At 40.0% G+C, this 14,348-nt stretch overlaps 1 protein-coding gene across 2 annotated transcripts in view; it reads right to left on the bottom strand.

Moving 5' to 3' along the window:
- Positions 1-3,221: 3,221 nt before the first annotated feature.
- Positions 3,222-14,348, bottom strand: part of BCAR3 (BCAR3 adaptor protein, NSP family member) — a 177,027-nt gene continuing 165,900 nt past the window's right edge. For both annotated transcript variants that reach the window (XM_069070533.1, XM_069070534.1), the window contains 4 exons: positions 12,031-12,202; positions 7,424-7,535; positions 6,411-6,623; positions 3,222-3,882 (listed from right to left, as the gene is read on the bottom strand). In XM_069070533.1, coding sequence (XP_068926634.1) covers positions 3,704-3,882; positions 6,411-6,623; positions 7,424-7,535; positions 12,031-12,202 — 676 coding nt within the window. In that variant the 3' untranslated portion in view covers positions 3,222-3,703. The remainder of the gene's footprint in view (positions 3,883-6,410; positions 6,624-7,423; positions 7,536-12,030; positions 12,203-14,348) is intronic.

Here is a 14,348-nt window from a genome sequence, read left to right on the forward strand (position 1 = left end):
TCAGAACTGACTTGATGTTTAGGTGGAGGTGGCAGCAGAGTGCAGTGAAATAACCACTGACTGGTCAGAAGTCATATGTTCAGAGCTCACCTCTTGGGCTTACTTCTCTAAAATGAAGGGGTCGGACTAAGGCTAATTTATGATCGGGTCCAGTTCTTTGACCAGTCTCAGTCGAAGACTTGGTACTATTGATGTGAAGTCACAAGTAAGAATCCCAAATAAGGAGAGGACTGGAGGGAGTCCACTACTTTTTAAGCTTTTTTCTCAAGTTTACCCCAAAGAATGAACTTTTTCTGAAAATAGAACTTTAAAGATGCTTTTAAAATGCTTTTCTATATTAGCATTGGTTCTGACATTGTTCTCTTATGTACCATCAAAACAGTCCTAAACTCTATGGTCATCTTGCCCACACGCAAGTCCAATATCCAACTCTGATTGCACCACCTCAGCTCCTAGTAGGTATTTTCTGCTCTGCTGCTCATACTCTCAAGGAATCATGGAAGAAAGTATCCTAGAATTCAGCATAGTCAAATATGTAAACTCTGCTTTGGTGATAGGTATGATCTCTTGTCTAGAACTTCTTAATGAGGATATGGTTCATGTGTGTTGGGACAGACCGAAAATGAAATGGGCTATTCACTGGAAAATAATAGAAATCAGAAAGTGACGGGAAGGTGATAAAAGGGAAGATAAAAAGGAATCACTTTGGAGAAGGTCTCTAAGTTCATTTATGAAAGATGTACAAAAGAGAATAAGGAAGAGATTAAATTCCAAGGTGATTTTTTTTCAAAATTTAAAAACTCACTAAATTGCCTCATTTACCTCAATGTGCTATTTTCCTTTGACAACAGGAAAGCCTACCTCCTAGTTGATTTTGAGTCTAGGTGTGATACTGTGCATTATGTTGCATGGAACTCAGTTGCATGATTGGCTGTTCTAGAAAGGTTATTTATGACTTAGAGCTAAAGGAGTTTTCTCCTGATATACCTACAGTAGGTCAGCCCATGATTTTAGGCTTAGTCCTGAGAGAACAATCTTAACTTTATGTTTACAACCATCTCCCTCTTTCTCCTTTCATAGCACCTTTCTCTGACCATAGCAGAACTTCAGAGGTTTTATAAATCTTGCTTCTACAATCAGAAAGCATCTCTAAGCTACAGTAATGAGATGCAAGTATATAGGACCTTATGGCTTGGTTTTTTATTCTGAATTTGTAACTATTACTTGTTTTACTTTCCTAATCTAGGAAACTGGAGAAAATGATTTGCCATATTTGTGTGTAAGATTATGTGTAGTCTAGCCTAGCATACCATAGTATAAACACATCTTTTCTGACTGATATGAAGTTAAACTGTATCCCTATCCTATGCTGTATAGTACTATACCGTACCTTTGCTATGCTGTGCTGTGGTATGGTACATTGGTCAGTCACTCCTCTCTGTGGATGTAAGGCAATAGTCCATTACTGATTTTGACTCACTGTACCCTCAGCACTAAGGTCCCAATTATGTTACTAAGTACCCACAGGTGGAGCCAGTGAAGAAAAATAGACTGGATTTCTCCTAGGGATAAAAGGGTTACTTCAAGACAACACCGATTGTGTTGCCTCTGTAATGCAGTCCTAAAAGTACTGGGTCCTGTCTCAGCCCCTTATCTTCACAAAGCAGGACATGCCCAGACTTCATGGGCAGATCAGCTTGGAGCTGGGTCACTGCAAACTCATTGAGGCACCAAGCCTGTGTGGTGACTGGAGAACATCTTTCCCCTTTCCCACCTGAAAAAAACCTGTGATTCCTTTTTCTCCTTGGATGCTGTGCCTCCCTCATATACCTGTTATTTTCATATTTAAATGTTTCCCTTGGTTTCTGTAATGTATGTGTACTATGTGCTATATATTGTAGACTAGTTTGTATTGTGGCAGAAACCGTAGTGCATACTGTGCTATATACGTCGTATAGTGTAGTGTACTGTATTGTTTCTATGTGTATATAGAATATACACATGTAAGGTATGCTTATATTAAAGACCATAGTATAGACTTGTCTCGTTTATACTGTACTACAGTATAGTAGAACATGCTGTTCTATACTGCAGTATAGTGTAGACCAGACAATAGTCTGTACTACTACACTACAACCTGTATAGTGTAGTGTCCTGTAGTGTGGCACCCAGAGCAGATCGCAGCCTAGCATCTGCCATCAAAATAGCCAGCATAGTACGTGACATCACTCTACCCAGCAGCAATAGTCTATGTTATTTATTACGCTGGCTTAATAAATGCTATATTATAATGTACTATGCTATACTGTGCTGTTAGGTGGTTCTTTGTTATCTATGCTATTACTTTCCCATACTATACTTAGACAACAGTGTAATGAACTGTACCCAACACAATACCCAACCCTACTCAGCTAGGTTATATATAATAAAATACACCATATGAGGCTAAACTGTGTTATCTTACACTATAATATTATGATCATTTGACTCAAGAGGGGTTGGTTAGTTGAGCTGTTGCATACCATCCTCTGTTTTGGGAAGGGGCACAGGCCAGCCTCTTTCGTTCACCTCCTGGTCTTGTTCCTGACTTTTTGAACTTCAAAGTCATGCCTCCTCCTTGGCCTCAACTGTTTTTCAGTTCTCTTCTGTGCATTGTTTTCACAATTAGAATATGCAGAGGGCAGGGTTTACCTTTTTGCTTGTATTCGCATTCCCAGTACTTGGCACAGTATCTGGCACATAGTAAAGCATGTAAATGCTTTTTTCTTTCCTAGAAGGGGAAAGTAGTGCTCTGTAGAACTGGTCTCTGCCACACTGATAGAGAGTAGAGAAGTTGGCCAAGAAATAAAATGACCATACAATTTGACTTCTAGGATCTTCCCTGTCTTCTATTCAGCCCATCTGCCTGCCTGTACTTTTGTAGTATTTAAATGGGGTGGGGGTGGGGGGGGCAGGAGAGGGTACAGAAACATGTAAAAAATGGAGGAAATACCTTAAGAACCAGGAGTCCTCTAAAGACGATTTTACTGTACATATATACACATACAGATATATGTATATAAATGCATACATTAAGCAAAATGCACTTAAACCCAGGTAAGATAGCTGCCTACAGCAATAAGCAGGAATCTAATAGCATTTATGAAAACTGTTCCTTGACCAACTAAATCAAATGTATTTTATGACCACCATGAATAATTTTAATATTAAGAGACTGGATGTTCACATAAAGATATATTTTTATTCATGACTATTTACACAGTTTTCATATTCATTTAAAGAATATCATACAACTGATACCTTCTGAAATGTTTCATGCTGTTTGTTCTTAACCTACTCCTCTATTTACACTTCTGCTACATTATCCTGTGGGAGCCAAAATTACCGGAAGTGGTCAAATGCTGTTATTTTAAGAGTTAAATCTGATCAAATGAGATCAGCTAACTCTGCCCACGAGGTATGTTCTTAAAGTTGACTAACAAATCATTAGCAACCATTACATTAATAAATTATGATTCCTTTAAAAATCAGTAGTAATTTTTAACAATTCATAAATAAATGTGCACTGTGCAATTTCCATTATCAAATATCCTGTGGATGCTAAAGGTTTCTATATCGTCCCATTTGTACTTGTTTTATATGATAAACTTTCCCAAAGAGGAAAGTGGATAAGGTTGAAATAATACGGTTTTTTGAAGACATTTCAGAGCTCTGCATGCTTTACAGGAGGAGGTTCCAGTTTCCGTGAGAGTGCAGTTAAAATCTGGTTGAATTTCTCATATCTCTCAGTTTGATTGACTTGTGCTCCTTTGCTTCCCCATAGCAATCTCATCTGAAATTCAGTCTTGAAGATTTCATTCATCTCTTCATCTGCCTGAAAACCTAATAAGAGCAAAATAAAAAGCAGTGTGTGATACCTGAACTCATACTGTAGAGCTGAAACTGAAAACTTGTTTAAGTGAAATGACGAAAAAAAAAATTAACTCCACTTTAAAAGTCTTTTGAGTTGTCAAGAATGAAAAACAGTTCAAATCCGGCCTCAGACACTTCACACAAAAACTAGCCGTGTGACCTTGGGCAAGTCACTTAACCCCAATCGTCCTCCAAAAAGCAAAAAAAAAAAAAAAAAAAAAATTTAAAAACAAGTGGTTGCTGTTCCCGATCCAGGTAAAGATAGTTGGGCAAAATTTAGCAGGCTGTGAACACATAGGAAGAGCTGAGGACTGTTTCCAAAGAAAGATCATTATGAGAATTTTGCAAAATGATACCAAAGGTTGGTTAATGGACTCGAGTTCTAGGGCCTATAGCTCCCCTCTTCATTTTTTCCAAGCATCTGTTTATTATGGGAATTTTCTATGATTTAGAAATTATCACTTAGTGAAAGGGGAAAAAAGTTCAAGATTGTCAAAATGAACTGAACCACAAAATTTCAGAGTTGGAAGGGTCTCATCTAGTCTAAAAGTTCCTATCTGGGGGTCCATAAATTTGTTACTAAAAATAATTTGATAATTATTTCAATATAGTTGTTTACATGTATTCTTTTCATTCTATCAGATTCAGTCCAGTGGTTTTCTCTGTAGATCTTTCTGGATTCTATCAAATCTAATGTGTTAGCTTTCTCTTCTTGGCTCTGTTATCTGCCAATTTAATAAGCATGGTATCTATGACTTCAGGGCACTGATTAAAATTAACATTGGATGAAGCACAGATCTTTGAGCTATTTTCCTGGAGGTTAAGAAAAGGATCAGGGTAGCTTGAGTTAAAACATTTGAAAACCTTCCCTCTGTGAAAGAGTTGGTTAAACAGGATATATAGAGAGGAAGAGAAGGGCTCCAAACAGTTCAGGAGCAACAGAGGCTAGCTTGATGGAAAATGGTGCCGTGGCAGGTCAGCATGTTAGAAAAGGTGAGGAATATAGACATAAGATGAGATGAAGCAAAGATAAAAGAATGGTAGGGAGAGATGTTAAGTGCTGTAGGAAAAGGTCATGGAGACCCACCCAGGTAACCATAATGGAGACTTGAGGAGGAGTTTGATAGAGGCAGTACTCAATGCTGGACTTTTGGGCTGTATTATAAATTTTCTCTCTCCAGTTAGATTACAATCTCAGAGTAGGAAGGAGCCAAAGTAACAGTTTCTTCCTTTTTTTTTTTTTTAACTATTATCCTATTTTTATAAATATCAGTTACTGCTATACTCACTGAAATCTAATAGTCACACATTCCTTATAATCTAAAAAGAGGAATTTTTAACATGCTAATGGGAAAAGGCAGCACAATTAAATCCTCAGATGACAAGAGTTCACTCCTGCAAATCATTTTTTTTTAATTTATTTTTAGTTTAAAACATTCACTTGCATAAGTTTAAAATTTTCTCCACCCCGCCCCCCCCAACATGGTGTGCAATCTGATATAAGCTCTACATATACATTCGCATTAAACATTTTCACATTAGTCATGCTGTATAAAAGAATTAGAACGAATGGGTGGAACCATGAGAAAGAAAAAAAAAGCAAATAGTATGCTTCGATCAGCATTCAGGTTCCATGTTTCTCTGGATGTGGGTGGCATTTTCCATCATGAATCTACTTCAAAGCATTCTAAAGTTCATAAAGCCCTTTATCTCACAAAAACCTTATGATCATGCCCAAGCAGTGTTTCCATTTTACTGATGAGGTAAGAGTTGGAAGGGATATCGGTGACCATCTACTTCAAAAGTCCTTAGCTAGGGATCCATAAACTTGCTTGTTTTTAAAAATAATTTGATAACTATTTCAGTGTAGTTGGTTACATGTATTCCTTTCATCCCATTATGATTCTCTGATAATTGCAAAATATAGCTAGTAAATGGCAGAGCCTTGGTTTGTACCCATGGATTCTGAGATTCTAGGGTCACTGCATCACATTGCCTCTCAAGAAATATATACATCTTCTTGTTTGATCAATTCTCTTCTCAAGAGATTTTACCTCCTCTTTTTTTTTTGCTATTTGGAGGGGGGAAGGCAGGGCGATTGAGGTTAAGTTACTTGCCCAAAGTCACAGGGCTAGTAAGTGTTAAGTGTCTGAAGCTGGATTCGAACTCAGGTCCTCTGGCTCCATGGCTGGTGCTCTATTCACCATGCCACCTAGCCACCCCTCCTCCTCTCCTTTTATTCTACAGTAAAGTTACTAATGAGGTCAGACAATAGGGGGAGAAATGAGAAATGCAGGTAAATACTCAGGCTGGGATCAGTAATACATAATGTCATTTTCAAGTGGAGAACAAATCTGAAAAAGGAACTGGATTTTCATGCTTTCACCTCGTCTACTTTTTTGTCTTTACCAAAGGGATCTCCAAGGATCATTCATTTTGCCAGGATTTTATTTTGCATACAAACTGATGAGGTATAGCTCAGAGACATGTCTGCTTACCTTCTAGGGTCCTCTCCGCATTTGCTCGGTACATGTCTGCAGCCTGGGCTATGAATCGGGCTGTTTCTAGATGGCTCAGCATGATTTCACAGCTTTGATCATTTTTTTCCCACATGTCTGTCCCTTCAAAAGTGACTACTTGCCGCTCCATCAAGGTCACTAGAGGCATAAGCAGTGGGACTGTTACCTGGTTTTGGGGAACACACATAGTCTCTGGAAAAGAGAAATGGGAGTCTGTGGGTATATACTTTTCTTTCCACGAGGCCTAAGGAACAAGACAGGTGAGACAGGCATGAGATGACCGGGATCTTGGGCAGGTTTTGATCAGTGGCCATGAAATGGGCTGCCTGTGAAAGTCAGGTTCACCCTGAGTGGGGGTCTTTAAGCAAAGGCTGGACAGAGGGAAAGAATAAGCATTTATGTAGTGCCTACTGTGTGCCAGATGCTATATTGTGTTCTACAAATATTTTACAACTGCTGTTTTGATCTCCATTTTACAGATAAGTCAAAGGGTGGTTCAGTGACCTGCCGAGTAATAGAGCTGGTAAGTGTCTGAGGCCTGATTTGCTTTCAGGTCTTCCTGACTGCAGGCCAAGCCCTCTATCTACTGCCTCTGACAAAGCAAAGGTAGTGGTGATTCTTGGAGAAGGGGAGAAAGTAAGGAGGGGACTCTTGTTTAGGTAATGGGCTCAACAATAAATATAGCTTTTGGGTTTACTTCCAACACTGAGATGATGTAGTAGCCAGGGTTTGGTACTTTTTTTTTTTTAATCACTAAAAACCTCCCATGAAATTATGTCATTCCTAGAAAATGGCCTCCCTAAATCAGTAATCTGTATGATAAGCCTTTGCCAATTCTGGTTGGTAAGCTTTTAATAAATGTTCTGGGAAAGGTAGGAATTTTAAATCTTCATTGTGTGTGTGTATGTGTGTGTGTGTGGTATTTGCATGTGAGTGACCCTGTTCACTCAAGGAAAGCCCAGCATGGCCTGCAGTTGTTGTTTGGTGCCTACCTTTGCCTTCATGTAAAGTTTTGCTGAAAGGTTTCAGTTGCTTTTCATAGAGGATTGCAGTCTGGGTGTATTGGTGCCGTAAAGCAGTCCATGTCTGTTCTAACCTCGTAATCTGGGGGGAGAGATGTCAAAGTAACTCTTGGGAAAGCCATGCTAATATTTGGAAACAAACCCAGAGGTTCCCACACAAATTGGACCAGCCCTAGGTAGTTCAACTGCTCCTTTATGAAACATTTCTTTTCACTTCAAGACCTCCAGGGAGGGAGAACCCATTACTTTCTTAGGCTGTCCATCCAAGTTCTGGATAGCTCCAATTATTTGGAATTTTGTTTGTTAAAAAAAAAAATTCCTGTCATCAAGCCTAAATTTTCTTTAATAGACTTTCTACTCATAGGTAAGCTCCCTGGGAGCAATCAAAGGAAATATAACCCCTTCATTACAGCTTTCCAAATACTTGTATATGGGCTATACCTGGAAACCATGATGTAAAATCAGAAGGCATCAATCAATACAACTTTTTTTTAGAAATATGCCCAGAGCTGAACATAGTATTGCAGATATGATCTGGTCAGGACCAAGGACAGAGGCATCATCACTACCCCATTATCCAAGGGGAAGGGGGAAGAGACATGCAATCCTTCTGATATAGGTTCATTTCACTCTGATGGCAGTTGTAGCCTAGGCTAACTTCTCTCATACCACCCTCTAAACTCTTCCCTTTGTGCTCACACCCTCCCTTCTAAACCAGAGGTTTATTCACCCTTTTCAACCTAAAGTTATCTCTTCGCTCTCATGCCTTCTCATTTATTCCTACTCTCATCTAAGTGCTCATGTTCCAGTAGAACCGGGTAAATGAAGAAGTTTGGCCAATATCACAACACAAATACTTCAGTCTGATGCTATCACTTGTTGCAGAGCCCATTCCCTGCTCGAATTCAGTTATGTTTACTTATCTTTGTAATTGTCATCTCTCTGGTTGAGGATATGCAAAGACTATTTTGTTTTTCTCTCTATGTCCAGAATCCAGCACAAAGTTTAATAAATGTTTGTTGAAGTTTGTTGATAGGACAGAAATCTATTGTACTTTGTTGACTTTGATCTGGAATCTCCAGATTTTAAAGTATGTCCACTTCATTCCCAGCAACCCTCACCATTTAAAATCAAACCTCTGCAACTCAGGGGTTAAATCTGTGTCACACTATTGCCAACTTCTTGTGCTGAGAATGAGGAGACCACCTTTAGGGAAGTGTAGCTAGGTTCCTGCCACTTCCACAGAGCTAGGGAATTTCCTGCCTCGGTAACAAACTAGGGATGTCTGGTAAGTCCCTAATATTTTGAGGTTGATGTCATAGAGGGTTAATAACCCAGCTCTTTCTTTCACAAAAGAACACACACACACACACACACCAAATCCTCAAAGAATAACTGAGGAAAATATTAGGTTAAATGGATGATGAGTATTATTTCTCATGTCGGTTTTTTACCCTCTCCTGAAAGGCTTTCTTTAGATATCTAATTCTGGAAATACTTTGTAGGAAATTGAAATCAAGGGAGGAATGTATGCAAACAATGTAAATTCAACCCAAATTAGTAATTCTGATAGAATCACAGGATTTCTAACTAGAAGAGACATCATTTAGGTCAACCGTCTCCTTTTATAGATAAGAAAATCTGAAGCTTCAGAAGCACCATTAAATAGAGGAGCCACAGGTTGGGGCATCCTTCATGGGCAGGCCCTTACCCCTGTGGTGTGAGGCCTGGGGCTCAAAGAAGATTGTGAGAACCAGATAGCAGGGAGAAGAACATAAGGATTGCTCCCTGTATCTGTTGCATTATTATCTTGGATTGTTGAATCTCTTCTGATTACTCCTAGGATCAGAATCCCTAACATGTAATTATACGTTTTTTTTTTACATCCTCTTATTATATGATGGCAGACTTAGTTTAAAAAAAAAACTAGGGAAGGGACAACAAGAGGAGAGGAGAGGAGAAGCGGGTTACCTAAAGTCACAAAGACGGTGATTACCACACTGAGCATAGATTGGGTCATAAAGAACTTCTAGGCCAGCTCCCTGCTTTGTTCCCCTTAGGTAGGAAGGAGGCCAGATCTGTGATTTCATTAGTGAGGAAACTCCCACTACCAATGCAGCTGTGGCTCTGTAATTGTTAGATAATTTATAGTCTTAGAGAACTGCTTAACTAGCTCGTTAGCAGAATTTAAACCCAGGTCTTCCCGACTGCAAGTCCCAAGCCAGCTCCCTCTTCCCTGTAGCCTGATGCCTCTCCTCATGTCATGCTTGAGGAAACTGAGGTCCACAGAGGAGAAATGCTTCCTCCAGAGACTAGAAGGCCACATGACTCCAGATTCAATACTCTCTTCACCATATCACACCATCAACCCAAGTAATCCAGAGAGGATACAGTATAAAGGAAATGGAACTTAAAAAGAAAAAGCAACAGTAAATACATTTTAGTTGGTTTTCTAGAAGTAGTGATGTATCTTGGTTGTCATGTAGTTACTAGACCCCACTGTGACTCTTGGGGGACAGGGGTGGGGGACACAAAACAATTGGATTAAGTGTGATTGCTCCAATCAGCTGTACTAGTTATAGAGGCCTGATTGGCAGAATGACACTATTGTCAATGTAATGAGAAAAGCTGACAAGATAGGAATTCCAAATATGTGGTATTTGCCACGTGTCCATTCCCTTCTTGATACTCTTTTTTTTTGTTTTTTGGAGTGGGGGGAGGCAATTGGGATTCAGTGACTTGCCCAAGGTGACACGGCTAGTAAAGTGTGAAGTGTCTGAGGCTAGATTTGAACATGGGTCCTCCTGACTCCAGAGCCAGTGCTCTATTCACTGCACCACCTAGCTGCCCTGCTTCTTGATACTTTCTCCACATGACACCACACTCTCAGATTCTCTTCCTATCTTCCTTACTACTTTTTGGTTCCATAGGATCTCAGAATTAGAGGAGACCTCCAAAACCATTTAGTTCAACTTCATCCTTTTATAAATGAAGAAACTGAGTCTTAGCAAAATACATTGACTTGTTCGGACAAGGTCATGGGACTTTAAGTGCCAAAGCTTGGACTTCACCCCAGATCTCTGTTCTTCCCACTGTACCACTCTGCCTCCTTTGCCAGCTGGGTCCAGCCTGGGTCGGTCCTCTTGGTCATCTCCCACAGCTTTAATCATTGCCTCTTGGAAAATACTTCACTGACCTGTATCTTTTTACACCCCCAAACTCTACAATCCCACACCTCAGACTGTGTTGCCTATCTGCACTTGGACATCCAGCTAGCAACTCAAAATTAATAGTTTCCAAACTGAACTCATTTCTCCTTAACCTACCTAGCTCTTCTATTGATGGCATTACCACCACTCTTGCTGGAATAGAAATTTGGAGTCATCTTTGGCTCTTTCCTAACTCCTTACTCCCCATGTCACAAATCTTGTTGAATCTACTTCCAGAAACACTCGAATCCCCTCCCTTTCCTGTCCACTGCAGCCAGCCTCATGCAGGCCCTCCTCTTTTGTCACCTCTTCTACAACTAGCCTCCTAATTGTTCTTCCTTTAATCTATCCTTCCACCCATCCATTTGCCACACTGCTATGGAGAATCCTCCCTCCTAGGGCACCAATGGGATTATTTCCTTATTCTATTAAAAAACATTCTCCAGTGGCTCTTTGGTATTGAATATAGTATAAGCTTCTGGTTCTAGCATTCATATTCTAACTCCAGCTTAAGTGCCTTGCAAACAGCAGCTGTTTGATAAATGTTACTGAATTTTATTCATGTACTCTGTTCTCAGGCCTGTCATTCCCTCTTCTTCTATTCTCATCCCACCCTACTGTATTTCCTGTCTTCTATCTTTGGAATGGATTCCCCCCTCCTGTTCCTAATTCTGTATTGAAGTTCCTCCATTGTTTGAGGGAACAACTCAACGTCCATCTATTCTCCTAAGCCTTCCTTGTTTTTCCAGTGTCCATCCCCAGTTGCAAAGGATCTTTTCCCCTCAGAGCTGGTAAGGCCACATCTCCTGTGTCCCTTATGCCTATGAAGAGTAGGCAGTAAATAAATGTAGAATTTAATTGGTAAAGATTCTCATGCACTAGACACATCATAAAAGTTTACAAGTCCCAAATGAGATGCCTTCAGTGGGTTATTCATATGTAATCTGCTGTCCCTCGGACACGTTTCCCAACACTCTAGGCTTCATAGAGTTAAAAAACTACACTGTCAACACATGCAAAGATCCAGACAAAAATATGTTGTTTCTGGCAAAACAAGCTACAGCGTGGCATACCATCCTAATTGGTTTCTCACAAAAAACATTGATTTTTTTTTTCCTTTTGGATGACACTCCTCATTGTACATCAGAGGCACTTGCTGACTGTCAGCAATTATCCACTGTTTTAAAAACAGAAAGTACTTTGCACAATACTTTCAGCTGCCCTTGTAATCAAAGGCAGCTTTTATCATGGCTCAATTCAATTTACTTATTGAACATAAAACAGTTAAGAGATCTGCCTGACTGACAAACCTGTTAAAAAAACATTATCTCCACCTATGAAGACACAGAAGGCAAAATGATCACTTACTTGTGGCATTTCTAAGGCTTTCATGATGGCAGAGAAGGCATACAGGTCCCCCATGGAGTCCTTCAGTTCCACAGCCACCTGAATGATCTTATGGAGTGTTGCTGATCTCTCCTCTAAACTGCCTGTGCAGCCCAGGATATCTACCGCTATGCCTATGGCCATGGTATTGTGTCTGGAAGGGAGAAGATGTGGTCACTCTTAACAACAAAGTCAGCTTAAGTGCAGTGAAGCCAAGGGCAAACCCATTAAGTGAATGTCAAGGACAACACTCTATATTGCTCACAGCTGTTCTCAGTAGTGAAGCACAGTCGGCCAAAAGTCAGGAGGCCCAGGCTTCAATCTTGCTGAGCCTCAGTTTCCTCGTTTGTAAATTAGAGATAGAATTCATTCACTTAACAGGTATTTTAAGCACCTACCTTTGTACAAGGTATTTAAGGATACAGAGACCAAAAAAAAAATCCAACAAAAAACCAAACTACCTGCTTGAACTGAATTTGAATATGATTTCCAATGCTCACTAGCTGGTGACCCTGGGCAAGTGTAATGGTAATGTAATTTTGAATTTGAAGATCCCTTTGTGTTGGCAAAAGTAGCAGGTACTTAACACTTAGTAACTGATCAGGCCTCTGATTGGGGGGAACAGAAGGTATGAACTCCTGCCCCTTGTTACTGACCTACCAGGAAGTTGGCTGAAAGAAGTGACAAGCCCCAGAGAGGCACAGTCACAATTCCCTTGAGACCCAGATCTGGTGGCAGAACAGCTACAGAAGAGAGAATGGAGAACTGAGTCCTGAGAACTTGTGGTGGTGGAGCTTCTTCTGAACAGGATCCCAGGAGCCCAGAATCCAGAGCCAGGAGCCTGGAATCCGGAGCCAGGAGCCCAAGTGACTGACGCATGACCAGGATGCTGAGACTTTGTGGCTTGGTTGAGCCTTGAATTCTTTGGAGCAGAAATGGTGAAGGAGCTGATGTGGACCACACCCTGTGAATGCCAGTGTGAAGCAGGATCTGCCCAGACAGCTGGTCAGGGAACTGGGAGCTGTCTGCCATTGAACCCAGGTAGAATCTGGGACCATGGAAGGGGATCCAGGAAATCTGAGAACAGGCCCCAAGTCAAGATGAAGAAAAGACCTCTCCTTGGGTACTGAGTAATTATGGAATTATAGTTTACTAGTGACCTAAAGGGTGGAGGGTTTTGTGTATGATACTTAGTAGTAAGACTTTGCTGAATAAGTGACTGATTGTACTTTGAGTACTTTGACTATTGTTACTGATTAGTGACTGATTGAATTAATCAAGACTTTACCCCAAGAGTGGAAGACTTTGACTGTGTACTTTGATACTACTGATAAGTGACTAATTGAATTAACTTAAGAGTGACTATTTTGTGACTGATTGAATTAATTTAAGAGGGACTATTTTACTTTGAGACTATGTTGTGAATATTATATTGTGATTTTCTGTGATAAGTTGAAATATGGTGACTGCTGTATTTTGAATTATGCTGTACCTTGATTTTCCATGGATGTTTTGCTTTTGTTATGGAATAAAGAGAGTGATCACTATATTGAGTAATCAGAACCTTAAAAAAGCTGTCAACAGTAGCAGTTCTTCAGGAAAGCTTCTGTGCATGGCATTACAGCAAGTCATTTAACCTACTAGTCTGTGTTTCCTCCTCTGTAAAATGAGAATAATAATAGCACTTCCCAAGGTTGTAAGATAATTATAAAGTGCTTAGCACAGTGCCTGGGACATAGTAAATATAAGTGCATGTGTGTATGTGTATACACATACATATATGAGCTATTATTATCAAGGAACTTATGTTGGAGGGAAATGGCATGTACACAGATAGACAAATGCAAAATAATACTAGTACTTGCTGTCTCATGTAAGGGCTCAGCAAACTTTAAAGCACTTGTAAAAACAGGAGTTATTATTATTCCTCAAATATTCAAATCGATCTGTGGGGTAATCCTTTCAGAAATGTGGACTGAAGCCCTCATCCTGTCTTATGTTCTCTCCTTACTTCACAGTGGGAGTGAGGAGGGAGATTCTGACTTCCTCACTTTTTCCTTACACCCCAAGGACTCCACTGAAACACAAGGGCTACCCATCAGTCATCCCTCCCTCTCGTCTGGTGACCACATCATCTTTTCTCAACGCCCATTTCCTTGATGACATCCTTTATACCAGTTCTTCAAAGTTACTTATTTGTTACATGTCACAGCCTCTTCAGATCCAACATGTGCCTTCTACACTTCCATCTTGAGTGATGGGCATTTTTAATTCTTCAGAGATACTTAATATTCCATGAC

The sequence above is a fragment of the Petaurus breviceps genome, unplaced genomic scaffold (assembly GCF_028583685.1).
Source record: "Petaurus breviceps papuanus isolate PSGF00001 unplaced genomic scaffold, PetGlider_PUasm1.0 90808, whole genome shotgun sequence".
Classification (NCBI taxonomy): domain Eukaryota; kingdom Metazoa; phylum Chordata; class Mammalia; order Diprotodontia; family Petauridae; genus Petaurus; species Petaurus breviceps.